The sequence below is a fragment of the Emys orbicularis genome, chromosome 7 (genome assembly GCF_028017835.1).
Source record: "Emys orbicularis isolate rEmyOrb1 chromosome 7, rEmyOrb1.hap1, whole genome shotgun sequence".
NCBI lineage: Eukaryota > Metazoa > Chordata > Testudines > Emydidae > Emys > Emys orbicularis.
Window position 1 is genome coordinate 763,472 of NC_088689.1, and position 24,680 is coordinate 788,151.

Here is a 24,680-nt window from a genome sequence, read left to right on the forward strand (position 1 = left end):
CCCTTACCTTGAAAAAGTTAAAAATGTCCGCAGTCTACATCTCTTAAAGGGGCGGCGCTGGTTAACAAGGCGTCTTGGCACCGGCTGCTGGAAAGGCTGGTCAGGGGCGTGAGTTCCCCTCCACCAGCACCAAAACATTGCAAAAAAAGGCAGCGAGCCCCACACTTTAGATAAGGACAATTAGCCACCAGCGAGCCCCTGCCGAAAGAGGGGTGTAATTAGCGGGGTCCCGCAGCTCAGCATGCCCCATCCCAGCTCCTGCCCCCCGGGGGTCCTCGCCCTCCTGGCCCCTTGGCTGGCTCTGATGGCGCACCTCTCCCTTTCCTCCCAAGCCGGGGACAGGAGAGCGGTCCCCGCAGAGAAACCTCCAGGAGTGAAGGGACGGACTCTCATTCTTCTGGATGTGAACACCAAGAGCCCTGTCAGGATAACCAGTGAGAACTTCCTCTCCTTGCAGCTGGACCCGTCCATCATCCATGATGGCTGGCTCGATTTCTTAAGGTAAGGCGGGAGCTTCGCGTGCACCCCTCTCCTCGCCGCTCCCCACTCGCAGCCCCCAGAGAAGCCAGGCGAATGGTCCAGAGCCCTGGGCCGGCTCCGCGCTGCGGCCGGCGCTTGTTGTGACGGAGCATTGAGTGTTTCCCATTAAGATGCACATGTTTGCAATGGAGAAGGCATTTCAGAAACTTATCAGTTATGACTGAAAAAATGTCGGGCTTCCCTCTCCCCAGCAATTAGCCTCCGCCAAAAGCAGCAGGCGGTGCCGAGCCAGCACAGGGAGCCGAGCGGGGACGCCCCCCGAACCGCTTCTGGCTCCTGCCGGGCGGGGAGCTGGGTTCGGGTTCGGGCTGCAGGGCCGGCTCGCTCGCCCGTCGGCTGCTCAGCTAATTGCGAGCAGGCAGCTCCTGGTACCGAGGGCAAAACCCTCCCTCCGATGTAAGTAGCCGTGCTTCGCCCGGACAATGTGGCATTGCAGCGGCCTGGAGGAGGCAGCCCCGCCCGGGGAGCGCCCCCTCCCTTCCCGGGGGCAGTCGGGCCGGAGGTCTGCAGGGGAGCGGGGTGTCTCTGGCGGGACCCGCTCCCAGCGCGCCGAGGCTCGGCTCAGTTACATTTCCCGGTTACGCGGAGGATTAGCAACGCAAACACACGGCGGGGCACGCTCCGGGAAAGCAGGATTGGACGCTGGGCTCCGGCGCGCAGCCCCACCAGCGGGACCCCGGCCCGAGGCGCAGGCTACCCCGGTGTCCGCCTCTGGGTTCCCTTGGAACAGTAGCTCGCCTGCCCTTTGCTCCGGGGAGGGCCCGGGCAGCGTCCCAGGGACTGGCAGCGGCGGAGAGGCGAAGCGCGGAGACAAGGTTCGGTTGGAAACCACCAAGCCGGGCCCAGGGGAGGGTCCGCGGGCCGGGCAGCTGCACAACGCGGGGCGCGCACTCCCCGAGGGATGGGACCGCCTGTGCGCTAGCGAAGCTGCGGCGCCCCCGGGAACGGGCAGCCACAATTGTGCAGGTTCGCTAGGGTCGGGCCCGCCGGGGTCCTGGGGAGGGACCAGCTGGCCATTTCCCGGGAAAGCGGGTGGGTGCCCCCATCTTTGCCGAGGCGGGCTCCGGTTGCCGGGCTAAGGCGACCAGGGCCGGGCGCAGTGGGAGAGAAGTAGCGGCTCTCCCCACCGCTCCGCTCCGGGGCTGGTTGCCGGCCCGAGCGGGCTCCCCAGGTGGGATTGCAGCCGGGCCGGGGCCGCTGGAAGGTCTTTAAAAGCCCGAATGAGACGCGAGCGCCTCGCCCGGGCTCGGTTGCAGTGTCCAGGCGGGAGTTCTCTCCCATCGGGGGTCCCCGGGCCTGCGCGGGCTTCTGGGGGAGACGAGCAGCCCGAGATCCTGGCCAGGAATGCCTCGGGCCCGATCCTGCCCCCGGGTTATCCCGGGGCAGCCCCAGGCTTCGGCTTCAGCGGTGGCTGCGGCCAGCGCTGGGCAGGGACCGGCTCGGCCTTGCATCCTGCGGAAGAGGAAACGGGGCTGGTGGGACCCTCCAAGATCCGGGACCCCCGGGGGTGGGCTGCTCCGCAGGAGGTGTTTGGGCCCGGGGCGCCCCGGGCCAGCCCCCCCTGGTGCTCCCCCCTCAGCGCCTCGCTCTCTCCTTCCCAGCTCCAGGCGCCTGGTGACCCTGGCCCGGGGCCTGGCTCCCGCCTTTCTGCGCTTCGCGGGGAAGAGAACCGATTTCCTGCAGTTCCAGAACCTGAAGAACCCGGCCAAGAGCCGCGGGGGGCCCGGCCCGGACTATTACCTCAAGAACTACGAGGACGGTGAGCCGGGGAGGGCGCGGCGGGTCCCTGCGGACAGCTGGGTCGGTGCGCGCCAGAGGCACCGGCTGTGAGACTCGCTGCGGGGTGTGCGCCGGACCCCCGGCTTCTGGGCAGCGGGACGCGAGGCAGGAAGCGGGGTGTCTATGTGGGGCGGCGGGAGGGCACCTGGGGCACAGGCCCGTGTGTCTGGCAGGCGGCTCTGCGGGGGGCGAGTCGCTGCAGATCTCCAGGCCCTGGGCCACAGGGCGGCCAGCGGCCCCCGGGACGGGGAGGGGTCAAAGCCTGGCTCCTGCTGAAACGGTGAGCTGCGTTTGCCGCCGACTCCCGGGTGAGTTCGGGAGGGACCGGTGCGGGGTGTTACGGGCCGGGCAGGAGAACGGACCTTTGCCCTTGGCTTGGTCGGTGCTTTGACTCTCCTTATTTCTGCTGTGTTGGGGTCGGAGGGAGGCCAGGTGTGTGTGCGGTTCTGGGGGTGTGCTGGGGGGATAGCGGTGGTGGGTGCGGGGAGGCCAGGGGTGTGTGGTTCTCGGGGTGTGTAGTTGTGGTGAGGGGGGGCTGGGGTGTGTGGTTCTCGGGGTGTGTAGTTGTGGTGAGGGGGGGCTGGGGTGTGTGGTTCTCGGGGTGTGTAGTTGTGGTGAGGGGGGCAGGGGTGTGTGGTACTCGGGGTGTGTAGTTGTGTTGAGGGGGGCTGGGGTGTGTGGTTCTCGGGGTGTGTAGTTGTGGTGGGAGGGGGGCTGGGGTGTGTGGTTCTCGGGGTGTGTAGTTGTGGTGGGAGGGGGGCTGGGGTGTGTGGTTCTCGGGGTGTGTAGTTGTGATGAGGGGGGCTGGGTGTGTGGTTCTCGGGGTGTGTAGTTGTGGTGAGGGGGGGCTGGGGTGTGTGGTTGTGGTAGTGCGGGAGGCCGGGGTGTGCAGTTCTGGGCTGTGTGTAGGGGGTGGCGGGCTCGGACGATACTTTCTGGATCCCGGGTAAAACCCGCTTTCTGGTAGGAGCCTGTTCCCCCCCCCCCCCCCCTGAGTAACGCTCCCACACACTCGCCCTTCGGCCGGGCCTGTTCGGCCTCACTCCCCTTGGCGTGTGAAAGCAGCGCGCTGCCCCGGCTGCCCTCCGGGCTGGGTGAGTCACTCAGCCCCGGCAGCCCGTGTGGTCCTCTCGGGGCCCCGAGCCCGGAGGTTTAGTGCCCAGGCGTCCCCGTGCGGCCTGGCGCCCATCGGGGTGGTGTCGGGGCGCAGCTTTCAAGTTGTCCGGGACCGGAGGCAGCGGCGCCCGCCCGGCCCTGCCGAAGCTGCTGGCGCTGGTGTGTCGGGGCTCGGCAGACGCAGCCGAAAGAGCCCCGGGCACGGCAGGGCAGGAGCGTCCGGCTGTGCCCGCGGGAGTTCATCCGGCGGCTCCGGTAGCTTGGCTCTGTCCCTGCTGATTCCCCGTGGAGCGGCCGGAAGATGCGGTTCCCTCCCCACGCAGACCGGAGCCCAGAGAGGCAGATTCAGCCCTGAGCATCCTTCCCCGCGCCCGTCTGCAGCCCGGACACTGCCCTCGCCAGTCTCCGGTTCCTCGCACCCCGGGGGGCTGTTCCCGGCACGGGGGCGGTTCGGGCGCTGGTTCCGTCGGGCTCACACCCATCCAGCGGTCTCTCGGCGCCGCGACTTCTCAGCCTCTGCTCCTCTGCACCGCCACCAAACTACACCGCGTCGGGCTCCCGCGGTGCTAGCCCGGCTGCGGGCAGCCGCCGCCCCCGGCCCCGCGATGCCTTCCCAGCTCCCCTGGCCGGGCCGGGCCGGGGTCGCTCTGCACGCAGCGAGGGCGAATCTCATGCTCCGGTTTTAGAGAGCTGGTCAAAACCGTCATGAGCAACGGGGCAAATCTCTCCGTCCCGGTCTCTTCGCCGTGTCCTGCCTGTAGCTTGCCAGCCATGGAGCCAGTTGAAAAAAATCATTTTTTTTTTACCAAAGAAAGCAGAAAAAAAAATCCAGTTCGATTTTCTGCTAAGTCTCCCGGCCTCCATTTTTCACCCGGCTCTGCCGTTTCCTTCCCACATTTCTAACATTTCTGGCCTCTTCGCCTTATTTCTCTCCCCGCGCTGGCGTTCACACGCCTCCCAATTTCACATCCTCTGCCAGCGAAATGAGTGTGCTGTTTACTCCACTTCCAGATAATTAATGAAAATGTTAAATGAGACCAGACTCAACACTGCTAGGCACCTTCGCCAGCCCCATCCCTTGCTGTTTATTATTTCCTTTTGTTTAGGGCTGCGTTTTTCAGTCCGCTTGAGAGTTCCAACCTATTTGAATTTAATTCTGTTTACCGAGATGTTTCTAAGCCATTGGACCAGATTTATCGCTGGTTTATCTCAATTGTTTCTAGCAGTTATGCCAGAGAAGGATTTAGTGCTGTACTACAATTGAGGTATTAATTAAGCGTTACTACAATTAAGGTATTACATTTATTACATTGACTTCATTCCTTTTATCTACTTTGTAATACAGCACTAAAAAGCAGTCACATTCGTCTGACATGATTTGTCTTCTATAAAGGCAGGCTGCTTACTGACCTTGGTTCACTTATTCTTCAGATTTTTACATATTTCCCTCACCCCACCCCCACTACATTTTCCATTCTTTAACTGGTGTGAAGCTAGCACTGAGAGGTAATTGTAGGGTTACTTTTGTTTCCTTTTTTAAAAGGTCCGATGTTTGCCTTTTTCTCTCTTCCCCCAACCCTTTGGTTCCTCCCCAATTGTATGTGACTTTTATAAATAATCACCAGTGTTTTGGGATGTTAGCCAATTCCACGTGTTGCCTGTATGTTGCCTAGGTTCAAATCTTACCTGCTTTCGGGCCAGATCTTGCAGCCCTTCCTCATGTGAGAAACCCTATTAATGCCAATGAAATCACTCACTCTAGCAAGAGTGTGTGTGTTCCACTCTATGCATCTGAAGAAGTGAGCTGTAGCCCACGAAAGCTTATGCTGAAATAAATTTGTTAGTCTCTAAGGTGCCACAAGTACTCCTGTTCTTCTTGCAAGAGTGGCCAGGTAAAGTTTTATTAATAATAGTTGTTTTTAAAGGGTTTTAAAAATTTTCAATTGTCCACATTTATTTACTTTTCCTCATTAAAAACAGATAATAAAAAGCATTTCAGTACCTTAAAATTTAAAATAAAAATAAAAATTACAAATTGCATCACTTTGCTTTTGTATTAGTGGTTCTGGCTTTTTCTTTAGAATTTTTTTCTCCCTTGAAATATTTGTATAAGCATTTTTCCTTCCCTTTGGACAGCATTAATTCAGGCAAAGAAACTTCAGGAAACTGTAGTGGCAAAGCTCTATCCTGCATTATTGAAATAAGAAAGCGGAATATAACGACTACAAATAAGAAAAAAAGTAACAATATTTTTGTCTGTTTTTTAAAATATACCTTTTCTAGCTGTGACTTAAAAGAGCCATTAGCTGAAGATTTAGGAAGCCAATTAATTTAGAAAGACAGATCTCAGTGGTAGATCAGTAGAAAAGACAATAATTTGCAGAGCGCTAGTCAAACAGTGAAGCACTGAATGGAAAAAGCAGACATATTTGCCAGTTTTTTTCCTCTCTCTCTCTATGCCTGATCTGATTTGCACTCAGATCAACAGGCTTGTATTCTGCTCCATACAGGCAGGTGGGTCATTCTGGGTATTTCTTTTATCTCGGTGTTTCACTAGATAAAGCAGTCCTGATCTTGTGCTACCCTAACAAATCTCAAGGGAAGGGTTTGTCTTAATCTCAGTCCGTGGAGGTGCAGGTTGAAGAAAAAATGCTGGCCCAGCCAGCTGTAGTCAAACATCTATGGGAGAAACTAACTGTACGGCATAAACTGTGGATGGTTCATACAAAACATTTGTAGAAATAAATGTTGCTGCTTCAGCCCAAAGGTCAATATTTCAACAACTTGCGGCAGAGAACTTCCACTTATTATATGTCTTCACTAGGGGTTTTCATGATGGAATGACTGAAGGCTTTTGTTTCTTCAGTTTTCCTCATGGCAATAAAGTTGAAATGTAGCAGCCTTTCAAAATGAAGTTTCTCATAGAAGTTGTAACCACAGGTCTTAACTTTTCATCACTTAAATGTGGAACAGAACCATTGCAAATGTGGGTGAGGGAAGGAGGGGACACATGTGGTGTCTATCAGAGAGCAGTGTAAACCAGAAAGGTGTGCTAAGGGGGATTTCCTGCCTAGAAGCAAAACTTTCTTATTTGTTCCTAAGATCTCTGTGTGGAAACTTCATGACCAGAAGCTAGTAACTGTCATTGTATTAGAGAGGATCTTTTTGTGTGGAGGTTGCGCTGAGAGCTTCACTAGAGGAATCCAGTTCTCTGAAATGAAATCCTGCTGCCTCTGCAAAGCTCTACCCCACCTCACCGAGTCCTAGTAGCCATGTTATCTTTCCACAGCATCACTATGCCACTCTTATCAAGAATGCAGGAACTATTTGCATTGTAGTAGCACCTAGAGGCTGCCCTCCGAATCAGGGCCCCATTGTGCTAGGCACTGAACAAACACATAAGAAGAGATGTCCTGTACCCTGAGGAGCTTACAGTCTAAATAAGCAACATAGACAAAGGGTATAAGTCTGGGAGGCAGCCTGTGATCAGAGCAATCAGAGAGCGTGCTGGCAAGTGTCATGTTAGTTACCTCTTTTTTTCTAAGTTATCTGTGTTTGTCCATTTTTCTCTGTATGTGCTTTTGTGTGTTTTAAAATCTATTATTGGTCTGGGGTGGGGTGAAGCGAAAAGGGTGGAGAGGATGAGTTAATAGGAACAAGGTATTAGGAAAGAGGGACTTGTGATGCTACAGCTGTTAAGGCCATGTCAGCCTCTTTGCCTTAAGCCCCTTGTGACAGCGATGTCCCAAGAGAAGAGCCAGGACCTGCCCCGGGGACTCAGCTAGGCTGAGGCTGCCCGGCAGCCTGGTGTTCTTGGTATTGTGGTGAGTGCTGGCTCAGCTGCTGTGCTTCCCTTTCTTTTGCAGAGGGGACACGTGGCCATGCCTGGAACATATCAAACAGCGTTTCAGTTAAATGCCTAGAAGGTCATTTCAGGGCTTGGGGTTCTTGGATCCGGGCTGAATCCAAGAGGAGTGGGGAGAGTTCCTCCCACAGGGGGTGTGAGTGTAAATGGGACAAGATGTTTATGAGGGTTTTTGCCCCTGGACATAGGGTTAAATTCACGTGGCATTAATTTAGATGGAGAGCTCCTAGAGGCAGGGACTGTCTTTCTGCATGGGGTTTGTACAGCGCCTAGCACCATGGTGCCCCCATCCTGCTTGGGGCTCTAGGCACTACCCTAATGGAAGGGATAAATAGTGATACCCCCTCCATTGGGTGGGTCGTTCTCCCCCAGGGATCTAGGAGTGTCTCTGTGTCTGTCCTGTGTTTTATCACACTCACAGGCGTTCTAGGCATTTCACAGAGAACTAGAAGGGATCCTGCCCCAAGCAGCCTGCAATGCAAGGGAGGAAATAACATGCCAGAGGCGGGGGAGTGGTGCCTTCAGCATGTCTGGGCCTTGGGTTCAGAGCTTCGTGTTTTGTTTTAATTAAGGGCAGACACACTCCTGTTTGTAGCCAGCGCGGAAGGAGAGTTCTTAGCAGTAACTTGAAGGAGTTGAGGGTGGAGACTTCACAGGTAGATTTTGGTGATTGTTCCTGGTAGCCAGGGCAGCAAGGCAGGTGAAAAGGTAGCCAGGGAGGGGACTAGATTAATGCAGGGGCTTTAGGGGTTGCAGCCTAGGGCCTTGGATTTTGAGCCCCCCCCCCCAAACATGTATAGTTTGTTGCATGGCTCTTCAATTGGCTTGGGGGGGCTGGGCCAGCTGCTCTGCCATGCCACCTGAGAGGAGCAGCCAATCAGAGCTGCCCAGGAAGCAGGGAGCTCTGTCTGTTCTCACAGGAAGGGAGGGGCTGGGGGAGAAGACAGAGCTCTGCAGCTCCCCCTCTCCGTAACACCCCACCTGGGAAGGAGGAGGGAGTGAAGAGCCCCAGGAGCTGCCCCCCTACCTGGAAGGGTCTGGGGGAGCCCTGCTGCAGTTGCCCCCCCTCCCAGCCTGGGAGGATGGGTGGTGAAGGAACCCAGCGGGAGTGGAGGTCAGCCGGGGGGCACAGCTGATGGGGGGGGATAGGGATCTGGGCAGATGTGGGGCTGAGGGGGTAGAACTGATGGGGGCTGGGCAGATGCTCTCCATTTGCCCTCTGTTTACCATCATGCCATTTATTTAATTTAGAATTTTTTCCATTTACATTTAACCCCCTTGGGGCTAGACGGTGTTGATACATTTCCACTTATAGTGCTACACTTTTAATCAGGCACTTAATCCGATGTTTATGCAACATAAGGGGATCAGTAATTGATGGGCTTTCATTAGTTAGTTTGATTGCTCATTGCACAGTACTTTTCTGGAAAAAAAAGACAGGGTGAGTGATTGTCAAAATTTCAGGCATTAAGAAAGAGAAATGAGATGTCTGTTCATTTCTTTGAGTTTAACTTCTAACTTTAATTTCATACTTTTAAGACTTAATATTAATAATGTACTGTTTTAATAGCATTTCAGTGTATTTGTATTATTACTTATTTGCAAGATTTCATTGGAATATTGTCTATCAGCACACTTAACCTTTGATTTTTAAGATTCAGAAATACGGTCTGGCACACCACACTTGCGAGTTTGCCACCCCAGGCTGCTGGAGAGAACAAACAGCCTCAGAACCCTTTGGCCCTAGAGAGAGCCTTTTGGCCCACCAGAAAATGTAATTGAATACCACTGCTATAGGTAATTAAAGCCATAGCGTTACTGTTTTTATTACTACCAGTTATGTGCTGAAATTCAAAATAGTTTTGTTTGTTTTAACTGCCATTCAGCTTTAGAGTTGGTGCATCACATTTAAAAACCGAACTGTAATAACCAAGGTAATTTTAACAGCATAGTGTTTGACATCAGCATGGGTGGTAGTAAAACAGTAAAGAGAAGGATCTGAATAGGCACAGAGGTCCCCCCAGAACTATAATAGCCCTGGCCCTCGTCAAACTTAATTTGGGCCCAGTGGAACTGGCCCCAGTCCTTGTTGGAGTAGTGTGGGGCTTAGGCAGGAGAAGCAGGGTGTTCAGATCAGGTACTGTAGGCCTCGGTCCTTGTATGTTTCTTTTCTCTCTTGCCTGGAAAGTGGTCACCTGAGGGACTTGCTTCTAGACTCCCCTCCTCCCCGCCCCCCTACTGTATGGTTAGGGACAAGCAGACTGAACAGACTGGCTTGGCCACTCCAGCCAGTAAGGAGTGGATTGCTGAATGGAGTCCCTGCAGGATTATGTATGGGAAGCTGTCACAGATCCAGCTCTACCCCCAGCTTTGGAACAGACTCTTGGAGGAACTTCAATGTTCTGGCCGCAAGGGGTCTCACTCTTTCTTCGGGTAGGCCACGCAGCCTCATCGCTTCCTGAGACTCAACCTCTGGGCCTTCAGCACTCCTGGTTCACACCGTGAGCTCCGTTCAGCGAGTCCCGCAGAGACCTGTACGTTCTTCAGCAACTAATAATGCACCTCACCCAGCCTTTACTGGACCACTCAAGCAGCATCTTCAGAACGGTTGGGTTTATTGGCCAGCTGGAAGACAGCATAGGAAGTCCCTTTGGGAGCTGAAGGTTACAGCATAATCTATTCTGGTTAGCCCAGAGCCCAGCCAAGCTGGAGTGAACTCTCTCTCTGACTTCGTTCCCTAATCAGGTCCCAGGTGAGAGAGCTCCCAGTCTTCTTCCAGAGCTCACACTTATCCCCTCACACCTTCCAGTCTTTGTTTTTGAGCTAGAGTCTGCTCAGCTTCCTACTGAGAGTGTCAATCCACGAATCACTTGCCTTGGAGCTTGCATTGTCTCTGGGGGAGCCCTTGCTGATCTGAGCCAGTTCCTTAATCACTGTTCATTCCACCTAGACAGGGAGGGTGATGCACAGACATATGCCTCTTAGCCTATGTCTACATAACCACACACCGCTCATTGGTGTGAATATCTTCCCCCCCCCCCCCCAAGCGACATAAGTTACACCAGCATAAGCGCGAGTGTGCACAGCACTATGTCGGCAGGAGAGCTTCGCCTGCCCACATTGCTTCTGCTGCTTGCGGAGGTGGTTTTATTATGCCAGCTCTCTCCCGTCTTCACTGCAGCAGTGCCGCTGCAGTGCTGTACGTGTAGACGTGGCTTTAGCCTGCCCTGAGAGCAAACTAATTTCTTTTCCTCCCACTGGCTAGCAATGCAAAATGTAGGGGGAAACCGAGGCACACAAGCATTGAAATATTACGGAACATTCCCACTTCGTCACAGAACCATCACGGCTCAGGGTTCGGTCTTCGCAGCATTGCAGCTGAACAATGCATTGTGCACTCTGGTTTCTTCTCCAGGCACCTGTGGTGCACATTCACTTTCCTTTCAGCATGTCCCTGCATCGGTCTCTGCTGCTGCTGTTGTGACTCTACATTGAACTTTTCCTCTTAGGAATCCAGGAACAGTCACTTCTACCCACAGCTAACTTTGCGGGGAGCGCTTCCCCTGTGAGATTCCTGGCTGCACCCCGAGAGTTTGCTTGGCAGTGAAACATGGCTGCAGTGTCTCAGCCTGGGGAGCATTATTTGTTTTTATATCTGAGAAAATCTATTGCACAGTTTCAGAGTTAATGGACCAGGGACCGTCTGTTGGGGCTAATGTAACTGGAAAACAGCCCTTAAAATGTACATAGAGCCCATTACATTTTATGGTGGACTAATCAGTGCTTATTTGTAAAACAGTGCAGGAAAGGCACCTGAGTGGTGAAGAAGGTGATTAACAGAAAGGAGCTCTCATTCCTTGGGATGGATCTAGGCCAACTTGCTGCCATCCTGGCATTGTTCAGTGTTTAGAAATGGGCTTTTGTGCCCCTGAAACACCCTGAATTGACAGGTCTGGTGCCTGGAGCCCTCTCTCCATAGAACAGGGACACGCCTTCCAGAGCCATTGGAACCTTTGCCATTGCCCCATCAGAGCGCTTCTGCCATGTGCTGGAAGGACTCACCCATAGAAGTGAGAGGGAAGTTCAGGCCTGGTGCTTCTCCTGTTTTCAACACCTCTGCTGAAACTGCCAAAGGTAGTGGTGAATTTTGTGACGTACATTTTGCTGGGAATTGAGGCCACCAGCTTATTTCACAGAGACTCCCAAATGGCCGTCAGCTGGACATGACTCCTGAGGATTGACTTGGGGTTGGTTTCGAACCAGTAATTGAGCTGGTTAGAAAATGTAGCCAAAAACAAAATTTCAACCGCAAAACAGAAACACATTTTTAGAAAGTTTTTGCAGTTTTTGCTTCCCTTGTTTCCTGACTAGCTTCAATCAGGAACCTAAAGATGAAGAGATTTGTAGCTCATTACACCCCGGAGTAACCTAGTTTACCAGGTATTACCAGCTAAAGACTGAGTACTGAACAGTGTGATGTGAGTTGAAGATTTCAGTACAGTTCCTCCTGGGAATATCCCTACAGCACACAATGTTTGGGCAGGAGAGCCAGTAGAGATCTGAATTTCAACCTCATTTGAAATGGCTGGCATTTGCTGTCAGTTCGTCTCTCAATCTGAATGCTATGCAAAGGGAAATATTGAGCCACAGGTGCTCACCTACCATGAAGATGGGAAGGGTATGAAAGTCTAAAGAGGGAGAGATTGAGTAAAATATTTGTGTGTGAAATTTGCCCATAAACTGAGGAGCTAATTGCACTGGTTTGTTCAGATATTAAGCAGCAAGCACTTTGCAGGCTTTCCCTTAAGATACCTGCATCTGAATCTTAACCAGAAACAACACCAGCTGTTTCAGGCTTGGACCTCTCCTGAGTAGAATGTGCTAATTGCAACAAGTTGTGTGGTGCCTGTGCATTGCAGAGTCATGCTCTCGAGAGGCTGGGGCAGAGCAGCAAATTCATTTGCACATGTGAGTTAATGAGTTCCCAGGTGCATCCCATATCAGCCCCATAACACAAAATGCAAACATGATGCTGTGTCCTAGCCCCAGCCTGTCCCCTTTGAAGTGCCAGCATTCCAGGAAATGATGCCCAAGCACCCCCCAAAAGGAGCTGTGGGAGCAGACAGTCGCAGAGAGATTTAAAGTGAACTTGAGTTCAGGTCCCAACTGAGCTGTGTGTTAAGTGAGGACAGCAGCTAAACCTGAAATGTTTGTACTGGGTAGTATTGTTTTCAGGCTGTTGTGTTTTTATAGCATGAATGAGGCCCATAGGTACTGAGCTGAAGCAGACTCTACAATAGTCAGTGTCCTAAGGGTTTTGGTTTTGTCTGTGTTGGGGGGTTAAAGTGACATTTTCTGTCCTTCTCACTTAAGGGTCAGATCTGGATACCCTTACTTCATATGTGGTGCAGTTCAGGGGGGTGACACACGTGACTGCTCACCAGTGAGCGTAAGGGGGTCTGGCTCTGGATGATCTGAGCAGCCCTTTTCTTCGCTAGCCCATCCCCTGCCTGTGTCTGGGGAGGTGGGGTGTTACTGTGTCTACCTCTCTGGCCCTTGGATTTGAGCCCCTCCCAGCTAGTTAATCACCGCACTCCTGGGGTTAAGTGTGGGGAAAATAACAATCCCGCTCTTGTGTATAGATGTTCCTGTGGCCCCAGGTGGGAAGTGACTGACCATTCCTGCCCTTTGGATGCTCAGCAGCCCGAGTGAAAGGACTTTTTTTCTATCAAAGTGCCCACCCATCACCCTGGGTTTCTGAGTATTTGAACCACACACACAACCCAAACCCAATGCAACTTGTACTTTGAGCTGCCGTTGTAACTTCAGACAGCTTCTCCCTGTTGCAGCTGTGACAACCACTTACCTGCTCCGATGTGCCTCTGCCAGCCTGTCTGGAAGGGTAACAAATCTGGGCTCTGGGTAGGGTTGCCATCAGAACTGAGTAGGGACTGTCCTGCCTTCCAGAGCTTTGGCACAGCCAAAACCCTGCTTTTCAGGGGTGGGGAAGGTACCCTTCCCTACAAAATACCCTTTAACTTAGAGGAAGATGCCCTGAGCTGCAAGGTCTAATCCAGTGTTTCTCAAACGTGGCCACTGTGGTTGCATGCAGCCACCAGCGGCTTTTCTTGTGGCCACAGCCTCCTGGGTGGTGATTGAGGGTGCGGGGGAGAGAAGCAGCGGCCTTTCCCTTGGGGCCTCCAGCAGGGGTTGTGGAGACACAAACACTGGAGGAGCAAGCAACCAGCGAGTTCCCCACCTTCCCAATGGTGGTGGGGCCAGGCTCCCGCCATAGGGTGGTGGGGCCAGGCTCCCGCCCTAGGGTGGTGGGTGGCAGGCTCCCGCCATAGGGTGGTGGGGCCAGGCTCCCGCCCTAGGGTGGTGGGTGGCAGGCTCCCGCCATAGGGCTTCGGGCTCCAGGCTCTGGGGTCTGCAGGCTCAGGGCTTCGAGCTCTATCCCCTAGCTGCACAGCGGTGGGCTCCAGCCCCTGTCCTTGTGACAGTGGGCTCTGGCCCCCGCTGCCACCCCTAGGCCCCCATCCATTCCTCCTATCACCCCTGGCCCCGCTGCCTCCCTACCCACCTCACCATTCAGGGCTTAATTTGTACCCTGGCATGCCAGGGCTGAGTAAGTCTGCTGTGAAAAGTGATATTTGTATGTCTGTTAATATCACTTTTCACAGCAGACTAAGGCTGTGTCTACACTAGCACTTTTGTCAGTCAGGGCTGTGAACAAAAGTTTCACAGACAGACGCGTGGACAGCGGTATGTCGGCGGGAGATGCTCTCCTGCCAGCATAGCCACTGCCGCTCGTTAGGGATGGGTTAATTATGCCGACGAGAGCAGCTACATGGGAGACCTTACAGCAGTGCAGCTATGCCACTGTAAGGTCTGTAGCTAGCTGGGAGGCTGTGAAAAGTGATATTAACATACAAGTATCACCTCTCACAGCAGCAGACTTACTAGCCAGCAAGTCTTAAAAAAAAAAAAAAAAAAAAAAAAAAAGGGGGGGGGGGGGGCAACCATAAAAGCAAAAGCAAAAACAATACAAAAGACAAGAACGTGCAAAGCACCTTATTTGTGTTTCTTGTCTGTTTAGGTCCAGTAAAGAATAGAAACAGCTGTACATTATTTTTATTATTGCAACACATACATAACTAAATTACAATGATTTGGACATGTATATGTGCATAATTATTTGTTTTTCCTTAAGTTTAAGTATTTTAGGAAAAATTGTCAGAGCGGCCACCAGCAAGAGTTGGTGGCCACACTCTCAGGCCACCAAAAATTTGTTGTGAGAACCCCTTCTCTAATCCCATCTCTCCCACTAACTGTGGTTAACAATCCTGTGCACTTCACAACTCTTTTGCAGCCTTTCAGAAAAAATACGCCAGGTCTATGTGATTGGCTATTCTGTTTGTAGCTTCTGCTCTAACGTCTAGATCACACTCCTTTCTCAGAGTCAGGAGCAGAACCCCAAAATCTTGATACCCAACATTCTCCTACTCTCTTGCAAAGTGTCTCTCTCCCACCCCTCTGTGGCTGTTCCACATACAGGATAACAGTCTGATTCCAAAACTAGTTACTTTTGTAGCTCTGACAGAAGAGATCCGTGCTGAAGGTTTTAAGTTTAAATCCTGCTGATGATCCATGCAGGGAAAAAATAGTATGCGCTTGATCGTGTAATTAAAGACTGTATGGTAATGCATACTCACATGGGGATAGAATTAAGGTTGTACAGTCAATCTTAATTCTAGAATTTTCTAACAAATGTCTTTCACCAGCACAAAATCCACATAAGATTTTTTAAAGATGAAATTTATGGTTGTATGCAAATCATTAGAAAATAGGCAAGTTAGATTATTCACATAAAATCTTCTGCGTCAGAAAGTAGGTGTCCTGAATGTTTGGTTCTGAAAGGCAGCATTTAATATTCATGAGCCTGGCCCCCCAAAATCATGAGATTTGTAAAAAGTACTAAGCTTTGTGCTCTTTTTATTTGCCTTAGAGAGCAATCACTTCACATTCTCCACAACCCTGAAGGCTAAAAACTTATTTTTAAAATAAAATGCAAATTGAGATTCTCTTGCCATCTTTTGACTCCAGCAGTGGGGCTGTAAGAAAAGCACCAAATATTGCCAGACTTGTGATAAAATCTTGAGTATTCACAACACCAAAGTGTCAGCACCTTTGGAGGAGAGAGTTTCACAGTTAGGGATACCCTGGGGCGAGAACACCCCGCTAGCAGCCTCTTCCTGTTTGAACTGAGGTCTAGCTGGCATCTCTCTGCTGAGTGTAGCTGCAGAGGTATTGCACGGGGTATGGGAGGGAGTATCTCGTGGGCAGAATGGCCCCAAACTTTAGGCCTTTATAGAGCAGGCTAAACCCAACACCCTGCACTCCACCTGGAAACCCACAAGTGGAGAGTGCAAGGCACAGAGCATTGGAGACAGGGAGGGCTGCATGTCTCGTCCCATGGTGCCTGCTGGCAGTCGGGCTGGGATCTGTAGAGGCAGATCAGGGAATCTACTACATGGACTCCTCCTGGTCCTGGGGCTGCGCTGGTGGCAGGGTGACTGGCCTAGTCTTCATGCTTGCCGTGCTGGGCCCAGGGAGGAAGGAGCTGCTGGCTGTCTCACTATGGGGCTGGCGGCAGGAGGGGTTATACTGGTGAGGCGGGGCAAGGGCAGGCAGGAAAGGGCAGGCAACAGGCTCAGTGGAAGGAGGGAAGGGCTCATGCTAAGAGGGGTGACTGCTGAGGGTGTGGGACAAAAGTGGAGCAGGTGTAGGGGACTGGGCAGGCATGAGATGGCTAATGGAAAGCAGAAACAGAATGGCGGAGGCTGTTCCATGTCTTCTGTCCCCTCAGTCTGCAGTCCCAGGCTATCTTGGGTCTTCTGGAGATACACAGGGGCTCTAGTTGCTAGGAACATCAAGCCCGCGCTCATAGTTACGTTTGAAAAAGCTATTGCTCCCCTTGCAGAGATTCTGATGAATTCTTCTGGGGGTTTGTGCTGCTGCAGCAGGATGGTCACCCCCCAGCAACTGTGGGTCTCCTGAGGCCTTCATGGTTCTCTGGGATCTGCTGGAGGCCAGGAACTGTCAGGGGAGGCTCTGTGCCTTGGCACTTACTCTGCAGCACCCTCTTCCTTTCTTGTTCCCAGCGAGCATGGCTGCACTGGCCGACACGCCCCAGGGCCTGGGGAGAGAGGGGGCAGTGCTGCAGACACTGCTTTTCGGTGTGGGTAGGATAGAGCGGTGTGTGAAGATTCTCCCCTCAGGGTGTGATGTGGGCCATAGAAGTTGGAGATGGGAAAGCCCCATTAGGTCCCTTGGAGACCATGTGCCAGGGCCAGCGCAGGGATGACCCCCATGGTGTAATTTCGGCTTGGCTCAGTGTTCTCTCTGAAACATCCTGAGCAATTTTGTTCATTAGCAAATGTTGTTTCACTTGTTTCTGTCACATCCGCACCCACCATCTGTCTAATGGGAGGTGGGGCTGGCGCTGTTTACATACAGGGTGTTACTCACGGTAAGGATGGACTCCTCCTATTTCTTATCTCTAGTTTCTTCAATTAGAAACTGTCTCATTACAAATATCATCGGAAATTGCTCTGTGACCAGAAAGAATGGTACATCCTGGTTTGTTAGTTATTTACTGGTTGATAAGTGAGACAGCAGAATTTTATGTGGCTGTATTTGACCGATGCAAGTGTATACTCTAAAATTCTCTTAGAAAAATTTACTTGTTATATACACCTTTCTATGCAGGAGAGCCTCGTCTTCTGCTCAGAGACTCAAACAAATAAGCACACAACACACACAAACTAAAATCTAAATTCACCCAAGTAACACTTGCCTGGTAGCCAGCATAAACTACTTGTGATCATAATTTTATACCAGTGTGTAAACAGTACAGAGCACTTTATAAAATCCTGGACAGATAGATTAGAGAAATTGTTTAAACATTTTTAACTGCGGTGAGCTTTTTTAAAACTAGATATTTTATATATTTTACAACTTAGAATTTACTGGTATGTTTCTCTGGTGCCCAGTCAAGCATGAGTTTGATCCCTGAAGTAAGTTTTACTTTTCAGTGCCCCATCTTACTCATTTCCATAAACAGGGATGTTCATTTCTAAGTAATACGTTTGTGATGTTCCCCTCTGGTGTTATCCGGACCGGTGATCTGCTAGGTCACTCCAATCCTTGACTCTGGGAGCCAGTCTTACCCTGCTCTGCTGTGAGAACCCCCACTCCTGGGCTGTTCACACAGCCTCTGGCATGTAAGCTGCTTCTTGGAGTGTGCAACCGAGTGACACTAGCCAATATCTCCGATCCCAGACACAACGCTAGGAACCTCCGTCTTGCAGTGTCCAGTTGTACCCGCTGGATGCTGCAAGCTTATATGAGTTTGTCAATTTAACAAAGAAATTGATATGTCCCAGGCTTGTTATCCCAAGGGGAGTCTGACACGCTTCAAACCAGACGCTTCAGGTAGAATAAACCAACAGATTTATTAACTATAAAGATAGATTTTAAGTGATTATAAGTCAAAGCACAACAAGTCGGATTTGGTCAAATGAAATAAAAGCAAAACACATTCTAAGCTGATCTTAACACTTTCAGTGCCCTTACAAACGTAGATGCTTCTCACCACAGGCTGGCTGGTTGCCCTTCAGCCAGGCTCTCCCCTTTGATCAGCGCTTCAGTCGCTTGGTGGTGATGTCTGTAGATGGAGGTGGAAGAGAGAGGAAGAGCATGGCAAATGTCTCTCCCTTTTATCATGTTCTTTCTTCCCTCTTGGCTTTGCCACCCCCCTTCAGGGTCAGGTGAGCATTACCTCATTGTAGTCCCTGACTGACCAAGGGAAGGGGGGTGACTTACTCGAGAGTCCAACAGATCCTTTGTTGCTGCCTAGGCCAGTGTCCTTTGTTCCTGTGAGGCTGGGCTGGGTTTGTCCCATACATGTCCTGATGAGGTGTGAACTGCCCCTCTGCTCCTGGAGAGTTTTGCCTGGGCTGGTTTTAAGCCACAAAGGCACACTTTCAGCCTCATAACTATATACATGAAATTACAACCTATAACATCACTATAACAACACTGCTCAGTGCATCACGAGCCTTCCGAAGACACCCGACATGACAAACTTTGCATTGGACACAACACAATCATATTATAAGGATGAACATGGGGGTGCAGGGTGTTCCCCCGAGGTACAGAGCATCACAACGTTATACAGTTTTCTTTAAAAATCACGTTGTAAGACTGAAAGTGTATAGCAAGTGTATTGTGGATAATGGTTAATGCAGACACTTGTTATCTGTGAATGTTCTAGTCTTGTAGAGATGTATTGGCCCAGATCCCCAGGTTCAGCCAAGGAATACACAGAACACTTCAAAAACAGCATTTGTACAAGGGTTTCTTTCAGCTTCCTTTGTGGTCCCTGATCCAGGGCTGCTTGTGTGCTGGTCTGGCCCCCTCGAGGAAGTTAGAGGAGCCTGAGGGATGTTCTAATTGACAGCAGCTACTAATGACCTCGAGGCCATTCCAGCAGGTGGGATGTGGGGACCTCCTGGCCATGCCCCTTTGCTCCTACGCAGGCTGCAGGAAGGATGGTGCAGTAGAAGCTTCTAGTCTGCTCTACACCACCAGCATCCCGTGGTCTGCTAGGCTGGCTATAGGGCAGAGTGGCTGAGGAGCTGTGTCATTATTTTGTCTGGTTTGGTTTTCGGTTGCAGTGTGCAGGGTGGTCACTCTGCGTTAGATCGTTAATCAGAGATAACAACCTTCCTCACAGATACCTGATCATCTCTCAGCCCCCCAGCATGGTGTAGTCATAGTCTGTATGTTGGTAGCTGCATGGTGCTAGAATTCCTCCCTGAGAAGTAATTCTCGGTGGGGTGTGTGGGGTGCAGAGGCCCTGCCCAGGGGCGAGGGAGCAGGGAGGCTATTTGTTGAGCAGTGATACTGCATCACTCAGTGCAGGGAGTGCAGCATAGGCCCGGCATATGGGGAATATGGCCGGAATCAGCTAGCAGGAGTTACCGTCTCATGAGGGACATGACTCACTCTTGGTGGAACTGAGCTAGGAACCAGGACCACCTTGGGGCGAGGAGACATACTGCCTGTGGGGAGCCCCTCTTGCTTTATTTGGCACTCTGGCTACAGTGCGCCTTTGGATTCCCCCTTCGTTTGTGTGACCCCCAATCCCATGGATAGTTTTGTCCTGTAATCAGCCGCAGCTCACCTGACCTGCCACACGGGTGTGCTCCTTTCATACTGCATTTGTGCTGCTGTTACATGAGTCAAGTATCAGGGGGGAGCCGTGTTAGTCTGTATCTACAAAAACAACAAGGAGTCCGGTGGCACTTTACAGACTTAACAGATTTATCTGGGCATAAACTTTTGTGGGTAAAAACCTCACTTCTTCTATGCAGCCGAAGAAGTGAGGTTTTTACCCAAGAAAGCTTATGCCCAAATAAATCTGTTAGTCTGTAAGGTGCCACCAGACTCCTTGTTGTTGTTACATGAGTGATTGTACTGTATAGAGTACACAAAGCACCGCGTGAGCTGTACCCTCCAATGCAGTCGGTACCTGCCAGCCCCAGTGCTGGGGGCTGCCCATGGGGACTGGTGAAAGAGAACCAGCTTCAAAGTGAATTGTTTTGTTTTGATATAAAAAGTCTAAGACTCTTCAAGTGACTTTCTTTGCAGGGAGGCAGGGTAGGTGAGATAATATCTTTTATTGGCCCAACTTCTGCTGGTGAGAGAGACGAGCTTTCCAGCCACACTGGGACAAGCTGGGTTTTTTAAGTGAAGCAAAATGACTGTCCAGTGCAGGCTGTCCACTGAATGGGCAGTGAGCATGTCAGCCTCCCCCCCCCCCCCCCCCCCACGAGCCTGTTCATCCCCAGGAGGCTGCTCCCCGACGGGCTCCTATAATCATTGTCTGATTTCGCTAACTCTTATGCATTTGGTCTAATATAAATCAAGTCCTTTAACGTGTGCTAAATGCAAAACCCCATGTTTGTGCAGGTTCAACGCAGCCCTTTTATCATAAGAAAGGGGCAGAAACGTTAACTGCCCTGCATTTCATGTAGGGTATGTTAGTACCTTGGGCAGCCTCCCTACTCCTTCAAACCCCTACGTTAGTGACTTGCTCATTTAGATTCTAACCTGTTTGAAGTGGGCACCGTCAGTCTGAGTTTGTGCAGCGCCCAGCACAGTGGGGTCCAAACCCTGACCGAGGCCGTTAGGTGCTGCTGTCCTAGAAGTAATAAGTAACTCCTCGGTAAAGAGCTACTCCCACTACGGCGCTGTACTGCTAAGAGAGAGGCATACAGGCAAGATGGTGAGATCCTGGTGATCACAGAACTTTAACTTTTCATTCTCTGGCCGCTTTGGCTGATCAGCTCTTCCTCCAGACAGTGACCTCGCCAGGCGACTTTGTCCCTGGGAGATGTCATTCCTGGGGAACTCCCAGAAGCACCTGGAAGAGAAAACAAGCAACTTCTTTGAAAAGCAAGGTGTAGACAAACTAGTGGACATGGCAGCCACCAGCTGATCTGAAGAGGCAAGGAGAGAGCCCCAGGAGAACCCCTCTGCTCACAGTCTCTGCAGGCCATTGTGGGTTTTAGAGCTTTGCCACCTACAGAATGGAAGTGGATGACTGGTGCCTGTAGTGCAATGGCCACTGGTCTCAGCCCTGCCTGTGCAAAGCGCTGCCTGCCAAAACCAAAGAGGGGCTCACCGAGGCAGAGGAATCGCCCCAGCCCTGGAAGGACGTGCTCTCACCTGCGCTGGCAGAGTGCGGACAGGCCCCGGGTGGATTGGGCGAGCGGTCAGCAGGAGCAGCGTGGTGAATGTGCAGCTGCTCTTCCAGCACCGGATGGGGGGGGGGGGGGAGGGGGAAGGTTGTGTGGCTGGTGGGCAGAAGGCAGTTGTGGGGCCACAGTGCTCTGGGTTGGGACTGGGGTCAGATAGGAGGGCTACAGGGGAAAGTGTTGGGCTCTAGGGGGAGTGTGGGGGTAGAAGGCATTAGGGGAATGGGGCTCACAGGCAGGGAATGGGGGTTTCTGAGTGGAGGGAGGGGATGGGGCAGTTGAGGGAGGGGATCACAAGCAGGGAGTGGGCGGTCCCTATGAGGAGTTAAGGGGTAGGAGACAGTTGGGGGTGGGGCTCACAGGCAGGGGGTGGGGGATCCATGGAAGAGCATGGGGGCCACAGGCAGGGGTGGGGGGTCCCTGGGGGAGTGTGGGGGTCACAGGCAGTGGGAGGGGATTCCCTGTGTGGAGTTTAGGGGTTGGAGACAGTTGGGGGTGGGGGTCACAGGCAGGGGATGGGGTCCCTGGGGGATCATGGGGGTCACAGGCAGGGTCCCTGTGAAGAGTTAGGGAGCAGGAGACAGTTGGGGGGTCACAGCAGCAGGGGTCAGGGGGTCACAGCAGCAGGGGTCTGGGGCCCTTGGGGAAGGGTGCAGGCTGATAGTGGAGGAGTCTTCATGCCTGGCAGCTCAGGTGCCTACGGTGCTTGCCTGGCCATGGCGCACAGCCCACAACCAGGGTCTAGGTCAGGACCAGAGACTGCTACTTGGCTCTCCAGAGTTTCCTCTGTGGGGCCGTGGAGCTCAGGAGCCCTGGAGGAGAAATTCCAGTCCACCATCTCCAGAGCTGATCCCTGCCCCCGGCAGGCAAAGCCTCATGAGGGGCACCTGACCCTGTGATAAGGGAGATCCTCTGTGTCTCCTTCAAGCAAGAAAAGCTGTCAGGGACCTGGGAGCGTGCAGGCGTCCTGCAAGCCCTGAGGGAGCTGACGTGTTGTCCCACTCGGCATCCTCCCTGTGCCCAGGAAGCTTAGAGAGCAGCTGGTACAAGAGGAAGTGGGGACGCATCTCCACTGACGGAAAGTGAACTAGAGCTCTGTCAAGAGATGGCACCTCCTAGCACCATGCCACTGCCGGGGACTCAGTGCTGATTTGGAGGGAAGATGGCCCCTTACATATAACCAGCACCACTTCCTTCAGCACCCCGGTGTCCCTTGTCGATCTCCATCCAAGCACTAATGTGAGCCCCATCCTGCTTAGCGTGTGAGATCGGGTGGTCAGAGGACAAGATGGCTTGGGTGCAGAGCACGGCAGGCCTGGGGCCCCAGAGAGGTCTCTGCGTAGCTGGGTTTGCCGCCTGATATTGGCAGGGGGCCGAGAGCTGCACAGTGCTGGGCTCCCAGTTGAACTCTAGCTGGAGGACAGCAGCAGGTTAGATTAGTTCTTCTGAACAGGGGTTGAGGAGCAATCGGCTCCTGCAGGAAGGGACTACGGGGGGACAGAGGGTGGGGGTAAAACTCTGAGGTTCCCCACATTGTGTAACTGGTGCAAAGTTTGCACTTCTGTGGAGTGAGCCACAGGAAACCCGATAGATCCCCAAAGTATCAGGACCCCCATCCCCCTTCCCACCTTAATTCCTGACACAGAGGTGGGGCACTGAAGGGCCAAGGTGTGCCCCCAGCCAGCCCACTCCCTGCACTCGGATCCCACCCCTGGATGGCTCGCCACAGGGTCCTGGAACAGGATGGAATGGGGCTGCAAAGGCAGCCACCCGCCATCCTTGCTCTTCTGCAGTTGGACAGGGAAGATCAGGGCAGCTCTCAGGGGCACAACTGGGCCAAATGTCAATAAGATGGATTCCAAAGCTGCATGGTTACCTGTCCAAGGCCTGCAGTCAGGCCCGTTACAAAATGGGATGGCTACAGGCTGGGCAGAGTCTGCATGTAATGACCCTACCGGAAACAATAGGGCACTAAGCAAACAAGGGTATATAGCCCTGCCAGATAAGGGCATGGGTGCAGGAGAGGCTCTCAGCTCTGACCACCTGGTGCTTCTGATATGCAATCTGTAACGCTGTACTGGAATTGCAGAGTAAATAGTAGTAGGGGACACATTCTGCTAGACCAACAAGTGGATCAGAACACACGCTCTTTGGGGTTCAAAGGTGCCACCCCACAGGGTTTATTTTTGGAAAGGAACGTGGAGCTGATAAGATAAAAAATAGACTGAGTAAAACACAGCCTTCTGTAACACTGCGAGAATGCTCCAGCTTTCCTTGCTTATTGTATTGGCTAGCTAGTTAGGTGGGGTGAACCTGTGGTATCACAGTGTATTATGAATATAGGGGAAGCTACAACTTATTTTTCTCTTCTTTTTCCTTTCCCTTTGCTCTCAAGTCTCCACAGCGGGCAAGTAGTTTTGTGTGGGTGTAATAGTCCGGTGCGGGGGTCGCGCCCTCTTAGGGGCCGTCGGGCGCCAGGCCGCTTCACTGCACGGCCAAGTCAGACCTCGTACCCGGGAGGTCTAAGGGTTCCGCCCCTTTGGCAGGGGCTAAACAAAAGGCTCCCTGCCGCTGCAAGGAGTTCCCGCCCTCAGGCAGGGCGGGACAGTGGACCCGTCCTAAGCTCCGGTTCCTTCAGCCGGAGCTGGGGACTTACACAGTTCAATAAGCCCGAAGGCTAGCTCAGAGCGGGGTGATACCCCAGGGTTCGAAGAGGGGCTCAGGTCCTTGTGGGAGGAGCTGAGCACTAACCAATAGTTCAGGGGGGGGGGGGGGGCTCAGGTCCTTGCAGGAGGAGCTGAGCGCCCCAAACTTAGCAACTCCAGTCCCTCAGTCAGGGAGTGAGCAGGCAGGTAATGGCAACCCAGGCCCTAGGTCAGGGCGGGGCAGCAAACAATCAGCCCAGGCCCACTGTCAGGGCTGAGCAACAGAGTCAGTAATTCAGCCCAGGCCCTCAATCAGGGCGGGGCAGCAAACAGTCAGTCTAAACTCAGGCCCTCAGGTAGGGCTGAGCAACAGAGTCAGTAGTCTAAACCCAGGCCCTCAGTCAGGGCGGGGCAGCACAACAGCAGTTCTAGGCTCAGGCCTTCAGGTAGGGCTGAGCACCAAAGTCAGTGGTTTAAGCCCAGGCCCTCAGGGAGGGGCTGAGCAAGCACACACACAGTTCAGGGGCTCAGGCCCTCAGGTAGGGGCTGAGCAAGCACACATGCAGTTCAGGGGCTCAGGCCCTCAGGCAGGGAGGAGGAGAGACTGCCACCCGACGTCGGGGTGGCAGGGGGGAACACAGGCCCACCCACTCCACTGTGTTCCAGCCCGGGGCCCTATCCGCAGCAGTCCGTCTGCCGCGGGGTCAGTGGGGATCCTGCCCGCAACACACTGACATAGGCTCGGGGTCTGCTATCCCCGGGCTACTTCCCAACTCCTCCTCCTCCATGGGTACCTGCTCCTCGCTGGGCTCGGCAGCGGGGTCCCACACCATGGGCTCCTCGGGTTGCTGGGGGTTGTCTAGGTCGGGCCGCTCCTCCGGTCTCGGGTCCGGCTCAGGTCCGGGTGGC

General features: G+C 52.8%; 1 protein-coding gene across 1 annotated transcript in view; it reads left to right on the plus strand.

Annotated features, from left to right (window-relative positions):
* The first annotated feature begins 238 nt into the window (after window positions 1–238).
* HPSE2 (heparanase 2 (inactive)) overlaps window positions 239–24,680 on the plus strand; it is a 282,498-nt gene continuing 258,056 nt past the window's right edge. The window contains exons 1-2 of the mRNA XM_065408175.1: window positions 239–501; window positions 2,142–2,299. Of these exons, the coding sequence (XP_065264247.1) occupies window positions 242–501; window positions 2,142–2,299 (418 nt within the window). The 5' untranslated portion in view covers window positions 239–241. The remainder of the gene's footprint in view (window positions 502–2,141; window positions 2,300–24,680) is intronic.